We start from the raw sequence: 14,828 nt of genomic DNA, 5'->3' as shown, positions 1-14,828 counted from the left end.
TGCATAGTTTTCACTCAGTCATGTTCACACACACATATTCACGCATCCATGCACTTTACATACACCTTACATCATGATACTTCCACACCTCATTCCTTTTTCTTAGTTTAAGTTAATAGTTTGTTTATAATAAAGAACACTTTTAAATTGGCCTATACCCGTTGTTCGTGTCCCCTCATTTTTGTCACAGGCTATGAGCCGGCATGTGACACTATTATTATACAATGTAGAAAATAGTAAAAATAAAGAAAACCCCTTGAATGAGTAGGTGTGTACAAACTTTTGACTGGTACTGTATATATTTATTTTTTTACAATAAAAAGTATACACATACAAATAACAACATACAGATGCTCACAAACATTCACATCACACCTGCCCAGACCCACCTGCTCACACCCTCATCTCCAGCGCCCGCATCACTCTTCGCCACATGGCCTCAAACTGCATAATTTTATTTCTCTCTGTTGCCCACATACTTTCAACACTTAGACAATAAACAATTTGACTATTCCATTGTGTTATCGATTGAGGATTGTTTGATTTCCAGTCTTTAACTATACGTTTTTTTCAAGATGAGTATCTCACTGCACCCTCTTATACCATGTCTTGAAATATTCAGACAGACGGATTAAAAGTACGTTTACATTGTAATCCTTCTGACAGCCAACTTTCTAACTCCGCCCATAACTTTTGGACTTTATAGCATTCCCAGAACGCATGGTTTATTGAGTCATTTTTAGTTTTACCATTCTGTAGAATTTGTTAATTTTGTCTCTTGTGTAATAAATTCTATGCATACATTTATATTGGATTAAGTGCACATCTTTTTGCTAACTGTTAGTTATGTTCCAACATTCCCTCCATTTTGTGCCAATATCAGTCATTTATCTATTCATGTATTGATACTATTTTCCCAGACTAAGATTAAGCCTACTCCTGGACTAAGATTAAGCCTACTCCTGGACTAAGATTAAGCCTACTCCTGGACTAAGATTAAGCCTACTCCTGGACTAAGATTAAGCCTACTCCTGGACTAAGATTAAGCCTACTCCTGGACTAAGCATGCTTAATAGAGAATCTCAAATGAAAGTGCTTTTTAGTCCAGGATTTAACTCAATCTGGGTCTGCGAACAGTGCCTAATCCGGCCCTGGGTTTGGTAAAGGAGGACGGGAATTTTCTTCCCATGAGACCAGGCACCTGAGTTTCCCTCATTTTATCTGTGTCAAACTAAATTGTATTAAAAAGTTAATTCCTCACATGACTCTTTTTACTATGGTTGAGGTCGAGGAGAAATCTTGAAATAGGGAGAGAAACTATCTCAGATAATTGAGGTTAACAAACATTTGATTTTGCTATGTGACTGGCTCCATCGTATCCCCACAGACCTGTCAGTCAGTCAGATATTCAATCTGATTGGTCTGTCTGTTACAGTCAACTCAGTGCCATGGGCGTTTCATTCCTCGTTCTTGCTATTTATCCCGTCAATCCCTGATCCGTCTCAACGGAAAACGTCAAAGCGGTGGCTATTCACGTAGAAACTCACGGGGCTTTTACAGCGTAGTGACCAGGAAACATGCCTACATTACGCAGTTAGCGCTAGAGATCCAATTGCCGCAGGTGAGGTCAAATGCAGAGGGAAGGGAAACCGCGTTGTTGTTGACAGGTGCAGTGAACAATCATGTCTAGCCATACCCGACGCGGAGAAATGGAGACTGACAAAGTGGTGTTGTGTGAGAGCCTTGCTATATGGGTAAGTATGTCAATGATGTCCTCTGTTCATTCAGAGAGCGCTCTAAAAAGCGTCTGATTGCATGAATGTCTACTGTTTTACCGATGACGGTATCGTTTACCTATGGCAGGTAGGTTAGTGTTTGCCCATTCATAAACGCTAACCTTTAGGCTAGGGAGGGGGAGGGTGCGCTTTAAGAGCCACGACGCTTGCTCTAAACCAGGGATGGGCAACTTTGATGGGGGTGGGGGCCACAAAAAATCTGAAGTCATCATGACTGGCCGCAGTGGCTCACTGCTCTGTTTACCCACATCCATACACACACAGCTGGTCCTATTTTTTCGGGGGCCCTAAGTGAAATGGTGTTGCAAGCAAAACATTTTAGCAGCCCTCTTGACAGCAGAGAGAAACAATTTAAAGTATTTCAGTTAATTACCTGCAGTTCTACACATTTTGCCATGGGATGTAGAGAAAAATGTGCAGTTTTATAGTTCATTTCCTGCAATTCTACACATTTTGCCATAGTGTGGGGAGAAATTTGCAGTTTTGTATTTGATATCTCAGCGAGGGTGACTAATAAAATCAATGGGGGCCCACCCAGTCGGTAATTTAACCATGATTACTACAAGTTTACATACCTGGCTAAACTAATTTACCAATCTAAATAATGTTAGGTGACATGGGCTAATTGAGTGACTGTCAGTGACATAACAAGAGGAAAAAATGCTGATGCACAACCAAATTCCATAATTGTATTCTACTATTCTATCTCGAAACATACATTTTGGATCAGTTGATCTGCTGGTCTAAACACATCTCTTGCGGTATGGTTTTGGAAACATATCTTTCATGTCAGTGAGAAAGTTATATTTTTCATAAAACAAAAGGTTCAATAACTACACACCTTTTATAGGGTTATGGTTAGTGTTCCCACACGGCCATATCTCCATGTTACATCGGTTGTTGACAGAAGACAGGCGACCACCTGTGTTAATTAGCTACCTGCGTGTAAGCCTAACTGGGCAGGAAGGGTAGTTTGTCAATTAGAGGCACACAGCATATGGATCTGTGCAAGTTTTATTTTTATTTTACCTTTATTTAACTAGGCAAGTCAGTTAAGAACAAATTCTTATTTTCAATGACAGCCTAGGAACAGTGGGTTAACTGCCTTGTCCAGGGGCAGAACGACAGATTTTTACCTTGTCAGCTCGGGGATTCGGTCTTGCAACCTTTCGGTTACTTGTCCAACGCTCTAACCACTAGGCTACCTGCCGCCCCAAATCTGCTACAGTAAGTGTATTTTTTTTATTTGAATAATTATTTCTTTCTGATATGAAACGTATGTTTCGAAAACCATTTTTCAAGTGATCATTTTTTACCTTTCTAAATGTTAAAACACAGCGTCGGAATTGTAGTTCACACGGAGCTAGCCGTGGGCAAAGCTAACCGCTGAAAACCCAACAGAGAGAATGGTTGAAGAGAGCTAGGTCAGTGTTGGGGCTGAAGGAATCAGGAAATGGGTCACTTGTGTTGATTTGGAAACCCACCTGTTCTCTCCTATTTACTATTGTCGATATGGACAGCTTTTATTTCACACCTATTCCCAACTTAACCCGCCAAGACAATGTGCTGTAGGACTTTGGTACCCAGTCAGGCGCTAATGCATCTCTCTCTCCTCACTGAATGAATGACAAATGGATGAAGGGGAGATAATTGTGCACCTAATCTCACAATTTTATTTAAATTAGGCCTAACTGAGTGATAAGGAGGGAGAAGACGTTGATTTTAATTTAGAAATATAATAGTGTAATGATGAGTTTGTTATGCCTATTTACAGAAAATAATTTGACCGCGAGCCATGCAGGTTGATACCATTCTCTTTTACATTTTACTTTGTAAAAATAAGCTGTTATGGGACTGTTTTATTGACTGTGAATCTATTATTAACCAAATGTATTGTAACAGACGCGAAAACATGCTACATGTTGCAGTAGGCCTTTAGAATAATTTAAAACATATCTTTGACGCTATTCAAGTTTATGAGCTGGAATCAAATGATGCCAGTCAACTTGCACCGCTGGCCCATCGAAACTACACCTAAACTAAACTGAAACTAATTTCACACATAATAAGAGTTAGCCTATAGACTATTACATTTACAATAATCTGATGAGTGATAATATTAGGTTTATCAGTTATCAAATTGTACATGAAGAGATGGGCTCATCTTGTAATTGACAGATGCAGGGAAAGGAGCATCACTTTATCAAATCCTCCTTCAGTCACTTGCAGGTAAAACATTTTCATTTCTATATAGTATCAGAAAGAGCATATTCTGCAGTTTCTATGACACTTACTTTTGTCAAATAACTCAACTGTGACTGAGTTGAATGATGAGGGTGATTGAATTTAGAACTAGAGTAATGATGATGAAGAGTTGTGGGCGGTCTAATTATTTTATTATGAATGGAAATGGTATATACTTTTCCCTGGGAGTGTAACATACAATGTGTGTAGTTCACAATGGCAATCCGGACCAAATGAATGGACGCATTGACAGCAATGTAAATGCTGCAAAATTTTGATGAGTTGGAGTCGGATGGCGGATCGGATATTGAGCTTGAAATTGACGTTGCCGATGAAGAGTCTTCATCTGATGTTGACTGAGCCTCCGCCTCTGCCTGAGCCTCGCCGCAGAAAAACCAAAACAGAGCCAACGGAGAGAGTGATCCCAACTGCCACGGCGAGACAGGAGTCTGGGAGGGTGGCACGGTTAGGGTAGAAAAGAGTGACGAGTTTATGTGACATGAAGATGTTGCAGCACATCAGAGATTGGACTGCTCATGCGCACAGAAAAGGAAACAGTACGTGGGACATATCTATGGATGAACTCAAAGCATTTATTGCACTCTTGTACTGGATGTCCGCGGTGCCTACAGCGGAAAGAGCATGGATGTGGAGTCATTTTTTCGTCTGATAGGTATGAGGTGGACTTTCACCATGCCACGCAACCGCTTCAGAGAGATTATGCGAAACATGCGGCAGGTGCACACGAAACAAGGCCCATAAACTGTGTGCAGTGCAACCGATTTGTTTATGGAAAGCTGTGTTCTGACTGGACCCGAAGCATAAAGAGAAGACGAGATTGATAAATGCGTTAAGTCACGCGTATAAGAGCAAAACACAGTGTTTGATACAATCAACAAATTACTGTTGTATATCTTGTCATGAATATTTTTATACAAATATTTCTTTATGCAATTCATCCTTTACAATTGTTCATGCACTGGTGCTTTTGTTTAGGAATACAGCAAATCATTTCACCTGTGCACCTGGCTGGTTTTATTATTATCTTTTTCATTTCTACTTTGTCAAAAGACGCTGTAACTGGACTTTATTATTTACTATAACTCTATTATTTACTATAACTCTATTACTAATCGTATCTACAAATAAAGTTGATCAAATGGATTACACTGTTTTTATTGTATGGGAAACTAAAATAGGCTGGATGCCAAGGGAAGCCAGGCTTCCCCAAAAAATGGACCAATAAAAAAAACTAAAATATTTTATCTTTCGTCTCTCTGTGTTTCATAATTTTCTTTCAATTCGCAAGAGGCTGAATGTATCTCACAGTAGAAAGCATCCGAGCCAGTGAAACAGCCCCCCGGTCTCGATACGTGTATCTGTCTGGTCCAAACGAGGATGACATTGTTGCCGAGCTAAACTGAGCGAGCTCAACTGTGAACAACAAAAAAAGTGTAATGGGAAGCCAGCTTGGATTTTGGCGTCACTCCTATCAAATCCCATTGAGGGCATACATCATTGACAGAAAAACTTGAATTGCTGTATCTTGTTGTGTTGTTGTCCTCCGGTGGCTAGCGAGCCAGCTAGCTAAAATGGGGCCTTTCCATTAGCCATGGATGGAGATGGAGATAGGGATTTGGACTTGTGGTTTTACTTAATTCTCTGTACTGGCCAATGATTATAATCCAACCATCAGAATCGGCTTGGCTCCCCCAGTGATTTTACACACGCATGGCTACTGAGTGGGTATACGTTGTATACCTGCTGCGTATACCCTCCACTACACAACTGTTAATAACCAAAACTCCCCGAAATGTATGTTAATCACTCAGCACCACTGTTTTCTCAAATTAAATTCAGCATAAAAAAGGAGCACATTTTTGAGTTTGTTCCAACTGAGTAAGTCTGACCACACACATTGCGCTTGATGGATACTTTTTGTCTTCTTCTAATGCCTCTTAAGGGGAAAGTAATCAAAAAGTAACTGAAAGTAACCAGTTTACATTGCTGAGTTTGGATAATCCAAAAGTTACATTACTGATTACAATTAGAGGTCTCAACCTTTGTCACAGGCTTTCACCTCGTGAGCGAAGCCTGGGAGCTGAGGCTAGTGGTCATCTGACACCATGGAGAACAGTCCTGGAGGGTGAATTATTCACAAATCCACCGTAGCAGAGCTTAGAAGCATCTCTCTCTGGGGCTGTCTCTCGGTCTCAATACACACAAGCTTTCTCTCTTTCTGACCAAGGTTTGTCTGTTTTCTATCTGCTCACCCATGACATGTGTTTGATGGTTCACGACAGCTTTGCAACTTGATGCTATACGATGAATGCAAATGGAGATAGATATCAGTGTCTCCAACTGCCTCCCCCTTTTCTCATTCCTGTCCCAGCGTCTCCCCTTCTCCTCGGTCTCTACTCTAACCTGTGCTATTCTCCCTGTTTGTATCACCCTCAGCTCCAGACCTTCAACACTGCAGCACCATGTACGACTGTAGAGGAGCTGACCACTGGAGCTGCCATTTCTCAGGCCCTGCATCAGATGTGAGGCACATGCATACACATACACACAATTCACAGTATATGTCCAGGCTGCAGAGACATGAATTTATACTGACAGTCTTACCCTGGCTGAATATTTAACACACTGGAGTCGGGTATAAAGCCCAGTCAGATTCTGGGGTTGGATATTTTCTGATTTGAATACGGTTGTTTAGTAGCCGTTTTTTGTCCAATGCTTATGCATGTGTGTGTGTTGTGCAATGCAGAGATCCAGCGTGGTTCAGTGAGAGTTGGCTCGGTCGCATTAAAGAAGATGTTGGGAATAACTGGAGACTGAAGGTGCTGAACTCCATACTTACCTCTTTCTGTCCATCCCTTCTCTCCCCTCCCTCTTTCTCTCTGTACTTCCATCCCTAATTCCCTTGCAATCCTTCCTTCCTTCCTCTGCTTCCACCCCTCTTTCCCCTCTCCCTCCTTCTTTCCCTCCCCTACTGACCTAAAAGCCAGTGTGACTGCTCTCTGCTGGCCCTGTCAGTATTTTAGCCAGCCATTGGCCGGTCAGATATATCCTCTCCAGATCAGAGAAGACTCACTCTAAATGTTTCCATAGCTCACTGTGATGAGATTATTTGAGGTGTAAACTTTGTTTATGTAGAGTGATGAGTGTGTAACTTCTTTCTCCAGATGAACAACCTGAAGAAGATCCTTCAGATGATGGTGGATTACTACAATGAGGTCAGTAGAAGCACTGATTTAAAACCCTTTATGTCTGGTTCTATTCTCTATGTCACCAGGTCCTGAACCAGCAGATCTGACTTCTCCCTCCCAGACCTGGTCCAGGTAATAACTGTTTAATGTCTATTTATAACTGTTATATTCTCTTTCTATGTCACTAGGTCCTGAGCCAGCAGATCCAGGAGTTTCCCCTGCCTGACCTGGTGAAGGTGGCAGAACACTCAGACCCTGTAGAACTGGGACGACTGCTGCAGCTCACACTGGGCTGTGCTGTCAAATGTGAACGCAAGCAAGGTATTACGCTTACACACAGTGTATTCGGAAAGTTTTCAGACCCCTTCACTTTTTCTACATTTACTCTAATATTGGTGAAATAGTTTTTTTCCCCCTCAATCTACACACAATACCCCATCATGTTAAAGCAAAAATAGGTTTTCAGACTTTTCAAATTTATTACAAAAACAATGTATTTGGGGAGTTTCTCCCATTCTTCTCAGCAGATCCTCTCAAGCTCTGTCAGGTTGGATGGGGAGCGTCACTGCACAGCTATTTATTTTCTACGGACAATTTCTTTGACCTCATGGCTTGGTCTTTGCTCTGACATGCGCTGTCAACTCTGGGACCTTATATCCTGTCCAATCAATTGAATTTACCACTGGTGGACTCCAATCAACAGTAATGTGTGTAGATTGATGAGGAAAATGTTTTATTTAATCCATTTTAGAATAAGGCTGTAACGTAACAAAATGTGGGGAAAGTCTGAATACTTTCCCGAATGCGCTGTATACATACACACGCGCACACACACACACGCACATGGTGCAGTCACAGAGGCTGAACTGAAATAGTTCAACAACACTATATTGTTGCTTTGTCAAGACAACGATGAAGGAGTCTGCTCAATCTGAAACAGACTGGCACCCAAAACAGAAACTATGTGCGCATATTAGTGTGTAATCCTCTCTCTTTCCCTTCCTTCCTCTCTCTCTCTCTCTCTCTCTCTCTCTTCCTCTCTAGAGTACATCCAGATCATCATGACTCTGGAGGAGTCCGTACAGCATGTGGTGATGACAGCCCTTCAGGAGGTAAGGCTTGGCCTGACCAGGGCCATTCTCTCTGATTGATTTCAAATAGTTTGTCATGCACGGTAGGATCTTACAATTGCCCATTTGTGTTAAAGCCAGTTACCAATACTGTGATGTTGTTAAAGTACATGTCATGACATCTCTTTGGCTTTAGAAAGTCATTTTAGAACACTTGTGGTGTGTGAATGAGTAGGATTGACGTTGGCTCTAACCAAACCTGTACCATGTCGCTCTCTCTCTGTTAGCTGATGAGTAAAGAGAACATGGCCCAGTTTGGAGCAGAGCCACCGGGGGACGTAGAATCACAGGTGAGAGGAGGAGATCCACTGTGTTAGGCCTCTAATAGTCTATAGTGTTGTTGCTGACAGTTCATATCTCTAATGTTGACACTGGAGGACCTGGAACAAGAGGTGAGAGGAGATCCACTGTGCTAGGCATCTAATAGAATGCTGTTGTCTTTATTATAGTTGTTGTTGTTTGCGTATCTCTCAATAGTTGACTGCTTGTCTTAGACTCTTTAATTAGTACTGCGATATTGCTCGTCTCTCTTTGGAGCTGCTGAAGTAGGCTTTAGAGCTGTATTGGTGTGTGTGTGTGTGTGTGTGTCTAGTTGAAGAAGGCTCTCGAGGACCTGGCAGATCTGATGGCAGAAAAGGAGGAGCTAGCCCAGCGCTGTCAGGAGCTTGACGTACAGGTACACACACATTTTAAATACTTTATTTGAATCCACAAATCACATTACCTCAAAGGATTCATACATTTCAAAGGTTGTTCATACGAGGACACTTAAGGAAACAAAAAGCACCTTCACCTCCACACAGCTAGGCTGCCCATAACGGCAGGCTTGCAATCTGAAGGTCACATACTGTAAGCCTATGTACGTGGCCGAGGATGCCAAATATCAATGACACACACACAACCCTGGTACTGTATAAACTGGGTCTGTGTTATGTGCTGTGATGCCAGAGGCTATTGTCTGTGGCTGGTGTAGCAGAAGGGCTGTGGTTTTACAGACTAAGCCACTGCTCTCCCACTACCTGCTCTCTCTGCCATACCCTGCTCTGCCTGGCTGGGGAAAACATAGTACAGGACAAAATTCTGCTACTGGTTATTGATTAGGTCAAGTCCATGTTGTATGGGCCTCTCGTGTCTCCAGATTGAGTTGTTACAGTAGATCACCAGTGTCTCTCTTCAAGGACACACAGAGAGGTAAGTCAACATGGCTGCTCGTCGTCAAGGCGGACAAAAAACCTCATGGCTGGTTGCTGAGGCGGATTAAAATATCTATACCCTGTCGTGCTCTCTGTCGTGCTCTCTGTCGCTAACGTATCACTAATCTAAACTACGCGGTGTGTTCATCTGTAGTGTTTGGGAACAGGTGGAGAGAAGACGCTGGGTTGAATTACATTTTTTTTAATGCACACACACACACACACAAAGCTTCTATTCCCAAGTATTGTCTCTGACATAAAGCATGACTAATGAACAGAGGAGAGACTGTGTCAGGGAGAATAACTAACCAGCCTTTCAACCTATTAGTCAACATGTTGATGTTGTTGAAGGTGTTGTGTGGCTTCACCGCACTGTACTTTCAGGGTGTAATAATGATGCTTTGTTTGAACAGTTGGCGAGAACGGGTCTTTCCCACTAGAGATTAATTGATGCTTATCACATCATCTCTCAAAGACTCTTTTAGTTACCTTTCTCCCCATTCTTCAGGCATCTGTGACCATGTGGTACCTCCGTAATGGATAAACTGTAAAAAATGGGGGTTGGAGCTTAATGTTCTCGCTACTAATTCATATTTTGGGATTGAGACACAGCCCACCTCTGACCCTAGTTTGACCCTTGTCAGGTGACGGTCCTTCAGGAGGAGCGTAACAGCCTATTAGCTGAGAACGACGTGCTGACGGACCGAGCCAATCAGCTGGACTCGTTTGATAACCCGAGCACGCCCTCCGGACGGAAACACAGCCAGCTACAGATACAGCTAGAGACACTACAGGAGGAGAACTTCAGGTGTGTGTGTGTCATGTGTCAGTGAAAACACATCGCACTGGAACGAAGCTTAAGAGTTATTCATCACAGCACTTACAGATGCCTCTCTCTGTGTGTGTAGGCTAGAGGCAGCTAAGGATGACTACCGTATCCACTGTGAGGAGTTGGAGAAGCAGCTGATCGAGGTTCAGCATCGTAACGACGAACTCACCAGCCTGGCCGAGGAGTCACGAGCACTTAAAGACGAACTCGATATCCTCAGGTGTGTCTGGTGGTGTTCTAGGTCCTTTATTTCAGTTGTAATCATCAGATCCTCTGAGATGTGCATCACTACCTGGAATGTGTATAAGTGGGAGAGAGGAAGTGGTCAGTTTGAGGTAAGGGTATGTAACCTTTATTTAACTAGGCAAGTCAGTTGAGAACAAATTCTTTATTTACAATGAAGGCCTACAGTAAGACCAGTAAGAATGTGTTGTTTAGGTCCTTGCTTTAATCGATTTGCCTGTTTTATTTATTTATCTTTATAAATTCAATTAAATGCAATAAATTATAAATGTGTGTGTGTAGGAGCTGTTCGGACCGTGCTGTGAAGCTGGAGGCGTCAGCGAAGACATACAGGCGTAAACTGGAGGACCTGGGAGATCTGAGAAGACAAGTCAAACTGCTGGAGGAGAAGAACATGACCTACATGCACAACACTGTCAGTCTGGAGGAGGAACTACGCAAGGCTAACACTGCCCGCGCACAGCTAGAGACATACAAGAGACAGGTGAGACATGCCTGAGAATATACTAGAAACAGAATAATTCCTAAAGGTGTCCCCTCCCTTCTGCCCTGTGGGTCTGACAGAACTGGGTTGGGAAAAGCAATATGCCAGAACTCTGTGAAGCTTTTGCCCTTTCTTAGCAAATCGTCTCTGAGGAGACATCATTTTGGAATGGCAAACAGCCAATCAGGGGGCTTACTAAATCTACTTCCTGTTTCCTACCAGGTCCAGGAGCTGCACCGGAAGTTGTCAGAGGAGTCTCGGCGGGCAGACAACCTGGCTTACGAAAAGAAGAAGTTTGAAGAGAAACATGACGCCGTGATGAGGGAGAAAGAGGTACAGACTGGATCCTAACACTTTCTATTCCAACCTACCTGGTCCCCCTGACATGCAAACACATTAGGGGAAGGAATGTTTTAATAATAATCTAATGCTGTTGACTTGTCTCCTGATGATGATGGTCATCAGAGGATCATCATTGAGCGAGACTCTCTGAAGGAGACCAATGAGGAGCTGCGATGTAACCAGGCTCAACAGGACCAGCTCCTACAAGCAGGTAGCTCATTGGACCATCACATTGACAATGTAGACTGACTGGTGTGTGATTGGAAATTGGTGATTGGTGTATGATTGGAAAACAGATTTACTGTAGTTGAGGTTTGGTTTTCGTTAGTGTTGGCGCGTTCGACATTGCCGACAACTTTAAAGGCGAGTCGAGACTGACTGATCTACAAATCACCATGCTTCAAAAATAACTACTCAATGTTATTTTTAGATCAGTCAGTCACAATTTACCCATGATGCGTCATGGTTTCGAACACCGCCTGTGTCTCTCTGAAGCCTACAGACACATGGCTACTGATCTGCTCTGTTTCTCCACAGGGATGGCAGGGATGCCAGCTGGTAGTCCAACCCATGATAACCTTGCTGCTGAGATCCTACCTGTAGAGTACAGGTAGTCATTTAATAGTTGTTTGTTTTGTGTGTGAGACACTGACTGCACTAACTGTGTGTGTCCTTGTCCATACAGGGAGAAGTTTATCCGGCTCCAGCATGAGAATAAGATGTTACGTGTGCAGCAGGAGGGATCAGAGAATGACAAGATCTCTGAACTACAGACACTGCTAGAGGTGGCACACAGAACCCGTTCCGAACTGGACACTGAGAACAGGTAAGCTGTGTGTGTGTGTTTTTTTACTTCCTGTTTGACTGTGATGTACTTCTTGTGTGTCTGATGTACTTCCAGGTTAAGCATGGAGAGGGTCACTGAGCTGCAGCAGCAGGTAGAGGATTTACAGAAAGCCCTACAGGGCCAGGGAGCCAAGACTGATGACGTGAGTTCAACCAGACATATAACTTTATAGTATACCGCTATATCAAACATTAACCCTAAATATTGCATAATACTGCCTCTCATATGTACAGTAGCAGCTGTGAGGTAACAGTATCTGTGTGTTCGCTCTCTTACAACTGCTCTTTATTTGCAGTCTCACCTGAAGAGGAAACTGGATGCTCATATGTAAGTATGGTCCATACTGCTTTGTGAGACCTCTATGGCTGCGTTTACATAGGCAGCCAAATTCTGATTTTTTTCACTAATTGATCTTTTGACCAATCAGATCAGCTCTGAAAAAGATCTGGTGTGAATAGATCTGATGTGATTGGTCAAAATTAGTGGGGAAATTATCAAAATTGGGGTGCCTGTATAAACACAGCCATACTTCCTCCTGACAGAGACATTTGTAAAGTAAGGTGTTTTATTATCCAGGGTGCAACTGAACGAGGCGCAAGATGAGATCATGAAGAAGAAGGAACTCCTGGAGGACTTGCAGCCAGACAACACACAGACCTGTGAGTACAACCATAGCGTGACCACAACACTGGCGGTATAGTTCGGAATAACTCCAGTGAGTGTTGTCCGTCTGTCCCTTAGCTCTGAGACTGGATGAGCTGATGGCTGCTCTGAAGAAGAAGGATGATGACATGAGAGCCATGGAGGAGAGATACAAGATGTACCTGGAGAAAGCACGCAATGTGATTCCTTAATCATTCATTCATTCTTCTCACATCCAACTAGCAGCTGGACAAAAAATAACAAGTGCAGAAAAAGAACATGCCTCTATTTGCTGCTGCTCCCACCAATGATATCTGTCTCGGTGCTGTAGGTGATCCGTGCATTGGACCCCAAGCTGAACCCAGCCACAGCAGAGATCCAGGCTCTAAAGAACCAGCTGACGGACAGAGACAAGAGGATCCTCAGCCTGGAGGTAACGCTGATCTTTAACCCCTGGCTCTGACCTTTGGCCCCTAACCTTAACCATTAGCCATGAGGCACTCATTGACATGGGGATCCATAGTACTTACCTCACAATGCACTCGCAACCTCTGGTATTGATCGTCTCTCTCGTTCTCTCTGTGTCTCTCTCTGTAGAGGGAGTGTGAGCAGGCAAAGCTGAGAGAGTATGAAGAGAAGCTGATTGTAACAGCATGGTACAACAAGGTTAGAACATGTAGTCAGAATAGACACGTATTTTCTTTTGAAAATAAAGGACAGGAATGTACCGTTTACAAATGTTACTTATACAGAGCTTTTGCTCCAACTCAAATAAACATTCCTGTTGCATGTCTTCCGCCCCCTTCAGAGTCTGAGCTTCCAGAAGCTGGCGATCGAGGCCCGTCTGGGGGGTCGCTCCACCTCCATGGTGCCCCCAGGTCAGTCCTTCCTGACCCAGCAGCGCCAGGTCACCAACGCCGCCCGCAGGAACCTCTCTGTCAGCGTGCCTGCCACCACCACTAAGTAGACCTGGGATGGGTGACTACTGAGGTGGGCCAGCGTGTGTACAGGCTTCTGCTATTAATGTTGAACCATGATTAGTTCAATCAGGTTTGTTAGTGCTGGGCTGGAACAAAGGCCTGCTGACACTGCGGCCCTCTAGGACTGGGATCTCCTACATCTGACGTAAACAAACGAATGGCTCCTCTCTAACTCCTTTCCAGAAATGTACACTCAAGTGACCTTAAGCACATTAGTTCTCAGTCCCTGGAGAGGGGACAAGCATGCACTAACTGACTTGAACATGAGCACTTACTCTAACCAGGTTCCCTACTCACTGATACACCAGACGGTAACAGTTTTACGCCCCACTACAGTTTAGGATGTTTATAATCTCCGGTAATGAGTTTGGTCTGGCAACCCTACCAACATGCTTTATTAGCTTAGCACATAGCCTAGCACATAACACTAACTGAGCCCTACAATATACCTGTGTTAGTTTTGAGAATGACACAAATATTAATTTTCACAAAGTTTGCTGCTTCAGTGTCTTTAGATATTTTTGTTAGATGTTACTATGGAATACTGAAGTATAATTACAAGCATTTCATAAGTGTCAAAGGCATTTATTGACAATTACATGAAGTTGATGCAAAGAGTCAATATTTGCAGTGTTGACCCTTCTTTTTCAAGACCTCTGCAATCCACCCTGGCATGCTGTCAATTAACTTCTGGGCCACATCCTGACTGATGGCAGCCCATTCTTGCATAATCAATGCTTGGAGTTTGTCAGAATTTGTGGGTTTTTGTTTGTCTACCCGCCTTTTGAGGATTGACCACAAGTTCTCAATGGGATTAAGGTCTGGGGAGTTTCCTGGCCATGGACCCAAAATATTGATGTTTTGTTCCCCGAGCCACTTAGTTATCACT

The 14,828-nt window shown here is 43.1% G+C and overlaps 1 protein-coding gene across 1 annotated transcript; it reads left to right on the top strand.

Annotated features, from left to right (window-relative positions):
* Positions 1-1,709: 1,709 nt before the first annotated feature.
* On the top strand, positions 1,710-14,458 carry LOC120052079 (protein Hook homolog 1-like). Its single transcript, XM_038998936.1, has 22 exons — positions 1,710-1,754; positions 6,498-6,583; positions 6,808-6,880; positions 7,226-7,276; positions 7,438-7,570; positions 8,294-8,361; positions 8,607-8,669; positions 8,972-9,055; positions 10,217-10,380; positions 10,481-10,621; positions 10,927-11,128; positions 11,351-11,461; positions 11,594-11,684; positions 12,017-12,080; positions 12,156-12,296; positions 12,372-12,459; positions 12,613-12,644; positions 12,894-12,976; positions 13,059-13,159; positions 13,291-13,392; positions 13,557-13,625; positions 13,768-14,458. Exons 1-22 carry the CDS (start codon positions 1,710-1,712, stop codon positions 13,924-13,926), a joined length of 2,151 nt encoding a protein of 716 aa, XP_038854864.1. The 3' UTR covers positions 13,927-14,458.
* The last annotated feature ends 370 nt before the right edge of the window (positions 14,459-14,828 follow it).

This window comes from Salvelinus namaycush, chromosome 8 (assembly GCF_016432855.1).
Source record: "Salvelinus namaycush isolate Seneca chromosome 8, SaNama_1.0, whole genome shotgun sequence".
Lineage (NCBI taxonomy): Eukaryota > Metazoa > Chordata > Actinopteri > Salmoniformes > Salmonidae > Salvelinus > Salvelinus namaycush.
The sequence above is the reverse complement of the archived record's forward strand: the minus strand, read 5'-3'. Positions and strand labels throughout refer to the sequence as shown.

Bases quoted from the DNA above. Each gene is read 5' to 3' on its own strand.
- LOC120052079 (XM_038998936.1), top strand. From the start codon at position 1,710: ATGGAGACTGACAAAGTGGTGTTGTGTGAGAGCCTTGCTATATGG. The intron at 7,571-8,293 runs GTATTACGCTTA...CTTCCTCTCTAG, and splicing joins CAAATGTGAACGCAAGCAAG to AGTACATCCAGATCATCATG. The intron at 11,685-12,016 runs GCTCATTGGACC...CAGGGATGGCAG, and splicing joins CCAGCTCCTACAAGCAGGTA to GGATGCCAGCTGGTAGTCCA.